General features: G+C 40.4%; 1 protein-coding gene across 1 annotated transcript; it reads right to left on the minus strand.

The window, feature by feature from the left end:
- Window positions 1-2,149: 2,149 nt before the first annotated feature.
- Window positions 2,150-3,088, minus strand: LOC143544694 (uncharacterized). The gene has a single exon (XM_077036733.1). It carries the CDS (start codon window positions 3,086-3,088, stop codon window positions 2,150-2,152), a length of 939 nt encoding a protein of 312 aa, XP_076892848.1.
- Window positions 3,089-5,261: the final 2,173 nt, after the last annotated feature.

A 5,261-nucleotide genomic window follows, 5' to 3' on the forward strand; every position in this document is an offset into this window, starting at 1 on the left:
GTACCGGCTTACGACTCCGACCGAATACGCCAAGTCGGGACGAGTTTGTAAAAGGTACCGGAGACACCCGACGATCTTTCAATATCTCATAGCATCAAAATCTTATTCTTTTAACTCGCCATGTAGGAACGCGGATTTGACATCGAGACGATGCAATTCCCAACCTCCATTCGTTGCGAGAGATAATAATAAATGAACCGTTTCGAGTCTAGCCACCAGTGCGAAAACCTCGTCAAAATCAACTCCGGGTTGCTGAACATAACCCTTTGCCACGAGTCTCGCCTTGTGTTTATTAAGCGAGCCATCCGCGTTTCTTTTAACATTGAAAACCCACTTTAAACCAATCGCCTTTGCACCATGTGGTAACTCGACCAACGTCCACGTATTATTTTTATTTATCGAGTCAATCTCGATACGCATTGCTTTCATCCACTCCGGTTTCGATTTTGCATCATCAAACCAAATCGGTTCACCATCCGCAAGCAATAACAAATCTTCATCAATTATAATCGAATTCAAGACATAATCATTAAAATGTACCGGGGTAACCGTGGCTCGAGAAGATCTCCAAACAGTCGGCTCAGGTGTAACCGTGTTGCTTGTACTAGCCGGGCTTGTTGGAGCATTTTCGACTATCGGTTCTTCATTGTCTTCGTCACCCCCATCACCACTTGAACTCGTAGAGTTTGACCCAAAGCTCGACCCGATGTTTTCGGTATTAACGGTTCCTTCTCCGGTGTCAATTTCATCACCAAAGTTAACCCAAAACATGTCAGGTGCTCGATCCTCCTCATCGATTGTTTCGGTACTTTTACCCCAATTCCAACTTTGCTTTTCATCAAACACCGTGTCACCCGCTCGACTCACAACAATTTTTCTAGTCGATGGATTGTATAAACGATACGCCGCCGAACCTTTCTCGCTTCCGAGATAAACTAAATGAGTCGAACGATCGTCTAACTTCTTAATATTTCCCGCAACTATTTTTGAATACGCAACACATCCAAAAACTTTAAGAAAGTTAAGATCCGGTTTCTTTCACTTTAACATCTCATACGGTGTTTTGTCTTTTAATGCTCGAGTTGGAATTTTATTAATCACGTCGGTTGAATGCCTCACCGCTTCACCCCACATATAATTCGGAACTTGTCTCGCTTTTAATATGCTCCGAGTCATATCCAATATTGCGCGGTTCCGCCTCTCGACAACATCGTTTTGTTGAGGTGTATATGGAGCAGTTAAATGCCGAATAAACCCCTCGTTTTCAGAGAACCGATTGAAATCACGAGAAGTAAATTCTCCCCCTCGATCGGTTCGAAACGTCTTGATTTTCTCACTATTTTCCGCTTCCACCATGACTTTAAATCGCTTGAAGGTATCAAACGTTCACTTTTTTCCTTTAACAAAAAAGTCCACATGAAACGTGAAAAATCATCTATCAAGACGAACACGTACCTATTTTTGGCTATGGTACTAGGAGTAATGGGCCCGCATAAATCTCCATGGATTAGTTCCAACGCTCGGGTTGCTCTAAAAGTCGCCGACTTCGGAAACGGTTTCCTCGTTTGCTTCCCGACTAAGCACGAGTCACAAATTTGATTTTCTTGATCAACTTTTGGCATTCCAACGACCATATTATTTTTCACCATTTGTTTCATAGACTCGAAATTTAGGTGTCCTAGTCTCGCGTGCCAAAGCCAATTCCCGTTATCAATCCGGGCTTGTACACACACGGGTTTCCCCGTCTTTAACTTAATCGTATAAAGACGATTCTTGGATCGAGTAACGCGCATCAACAATTTTCCTTGATCATCATACATCAACAAGTAATCATCTTTCATACGAATATCACAACCACTTTCTGTTGCTTGCCCAAGACTAATAATATTACTTTGTAAACTATGAATATAATAAATGTCGGTCAATAATTGTTGCTCCCCCGTTTTACCGACTAGCAAAATCGACCATTTCCCGCAAATATCAACATAAGACCCGTCTCCGAATTTAACTTTGCCACCAACACGCTTATTTAACTCAGAGAAAAAAGATAAATTACCCGTCATATGGTTGCTCGCACCGTTATCCAAATAACACAAGTCTTGTTCGTTGGAACCACCCTCGTAATCTTTTGGTATAACCTTCTGTTCATTCAAGTACACTTTTTCTTGAACGCACTGCACCATATAGAGGGACTTTCTTTTGCGTCGGTCAAATGTGCTTGTTTCTCTTTCCTTCGTTCCGGACACCTCAAAACAAAGTGACCAAATTCATCACAACGAAAGCAGTGAACTTCCGAGTAATCCTTTTTACCCTTTTGTTTATCCCCTTCGCTGGACCCTTCTTGTGAACCACGGTTCTGACTCCCACGTCCACCACCACGTCCATTACCACGTCCTCGATTCAAACCTTTCCCGCGCCCCCTACTCGATTCGCGTGAAAACTGATTCGAACTCGAAGAGGATTCAGAATTATTAAACAAAAGTTTACCTTCTTCAGAACGCAGCACGTGTCCTTTGATACGCTCCTTATAAGCCTTCAACCTCCCGACAACATCCTCAAAACCGACTGTTTTAAGGTCTAACACTTGCTCGAGGGATGCTACAACTTGGATAAACCGGCTCGGCAGGCTTGTGAAGAATTTCTGGACTAGCTTCCTTTTTTCATACGGATGTCCAAGTGTGGCTGCTTTAGAAGAGATCGCGGTTATTTTAGAGGCGTACTCGTCAATGGTTTCAGTTTCTTTCATCATCATACCGTCAAATTCACGTATTAACGTATGAAGTCTAGCATCCTTCACACGTTCCGCGCCCATATTTCTTGACTTTATGGCATCCCACATCTCTTTTGCCAATTTAAAATTACCGATTTGAAGTATCTGTTCCTCAGAAATCGACTGGAACAGAAGCGCCTTCGCGATGTTATTTTGCTTCGCGTCATTAGAGCCCAGGTCAATCACATCCCAAACTCCAGGAATCCCAAAAATAACCTCCATATGCATACTCCAAATCGTGTAGTTTGTTTTCGTCAAACGCGGACACTGAAACGACCCGAAGACCGTCTCTTTACCCGTTTGATTCGCGTCATCCATCTTGATTCTCCGACTGTAGGTTACCGAAAAATCCCGTGACCTTGATTCAGTTTTTCCAACACGTGATTTGATTAATGTGCACAACCAAACCACCTCAATAAAATACTTAATTGAATAATAATTTATTCAATTATATTTACCACCAAACCCTTTCAACAACTTAGACAATATAACAAATAAGTCTAATGATTGTTTGCAAAAGCACCTGTCACTTTTTAACCTTGGTCAAATTTGAATGACTCCACCTCGATAACTGCAATTCTTTACAAAACAAGTTCTTAACAAGACAAATCAACCATTCAACCAAAGTCCACCACTACAGGACACCGACCAAACAAAGGTTCTCACGCCGGTCGCCTATTTCCGCTGCTCACCTGTTCGGAATTTCCCTCATTTCACGGGTTAGTTCCGATTGCAGGTCTTGAACGCCGCGGTGGAAGTTACCTCACGTCACAGTTACTCCGACCACAGGTCCGTCGTGTGCCGCTGCTCGCCGGTTGGAGTTCCGTCACTTCACAGGTCCTTCAAATCACGCGATTGCCGACTTCAACAACAGGTCCCGTTTATGTATCTAAGACTCTGATACATAACAGGTCCTTCAAATCACGTGATTGCCGACTTCAACAACAGGTCCCGTTTATGTATCTAAGGCTCTGATACCAATTAATGGAACTGGTACCAAGTATTGAACACGAACTCAAAACCCAGACACGTTAATTTGGCTAAGCACCCAAACACGTATGTTATATTATTGAGAAACTTCACAAAACTCAATTACCCAATTACCTGATTACAATCTCTAACCCCAAAGCACGGGTATTTATAATCTAACCTATCACAATTAGACTACAACTAGGATTGCTAAATAATAGGACATGATAATTATACTAACAATTAAATCTAAGCACATTTAATTGTTTATAATTATCCACTCCATATTTAAATCATGTTACTTAACCTTGCACGCCAAGTAACGTCTTGAACCGAAATTCCCAACAGTTATAGCTTTGATATCAGGGCGAGAAAGATGCTCCTGGCATTGAGTCAAAGGAAGGTGTCTCGGGCATGGAGTTGGAGCTAGATGTCTCGGGTTTGTAGTGGTAGTTGGAGTTTGTTTAAAGTTGTATCCGTGCAGGCAAATGGAGAGAGGGTAGAGAATTGGTGAACCAAGGAAACTGAACTCAAATCTTTTATCTTTTCTATTTTTATAAATGTTATATTGATGTTGAAAAATATTTGGTGGAACTTATCTTTTAATGTTTGTTGTTTTCTTAAATGACTTAGGGGATTGGATTTTTAACTGAATTTGGCCATACATGTCTAAAAATTGAAACATTGGTTTTATGTTTGGTTCTCAGAACCAAAACCAAACAGAGCGAACCCACATGCACCCATAGTGTAGAAAGTGTTTTATGGCTCGATTTTTGGTTTGTTCATACACAAACACGGTTCAAGCCACTAAAGCATCAAAGCTATTGTGACTGAAGAACAAACTAGTAGATACGCTAGTAATAATCCGAATTAGAATCAAACATGAACATCAACAGATAATATCATACAATTTAAAACCCGAGATTATAACAAAACAACATTTAATACCATATTGACCTAAATCAAGAGATCTAGACGGGTGGTTGCCCACACTATGATATTTATCCAGCTTTCTTTGACCAATGTATACTTGATCTTGGATATTTCATTCCACTGGTACAAGACGGGTGTTTGAACACGGTCACCGGTAACCGGTAACCAGTAACAATTATCGGTGTTCATGATTCGGTTTGAAACCATAAAACTGAAACAATTCGGGTTTTCCCGCCTTTTCTTTTGTAACCGTTACCCGACCCATTTACGGGCCGGGGCTTTCTCATCAATAAAAATTCCCTCATTTATCGAGTTAAATTTATTATTTTATTAATATTTAATTATTTATAATTATATATTTTGTATTTTGACACATTTAACCCAAAACATAAAATTTATCTTCCTTTGTCTATTTTTAAACATCATGGACTTAAACTGTATATCATGCTATAACCCATATGATACATCTGGATATCCATTATCCAAACCCTTGAATCCGACTCGTTCACCCATTTCGCAACCTGAAACCCTAATCTGTTAATTTGATCTCGTAATTATCTAATTTACGGCTTAATAAACAATTTAAACG

Source organism: Bidens hawaiensis, unplaced genomic scaffold, assembly GCF_021521415.1.
Source record: "Bidens hawaiensis isolate Kalapana, Puna unplaced genomic scaffold, B.hawaiensis_p1.1 tig00013690_1, whole genome shotgun sequence".
Taxonomy (NCBI): Eukaryota; Viridiplantae; Streptophyta; class Magnoliopsida; order Asterales; family Asteraceae; genus Bidens; species Bidens hawaiensis.

Bases quoted from the DNA above. Each gene is read 5' to 3' on its own strand.
- LOC143544694 (XM_077036733.1), bottom strand. From the start codon at position 3,088: ATGGATGACGCGAATCAAACGGGTAAAGAGACGGTCTTCGGGTCGTTT.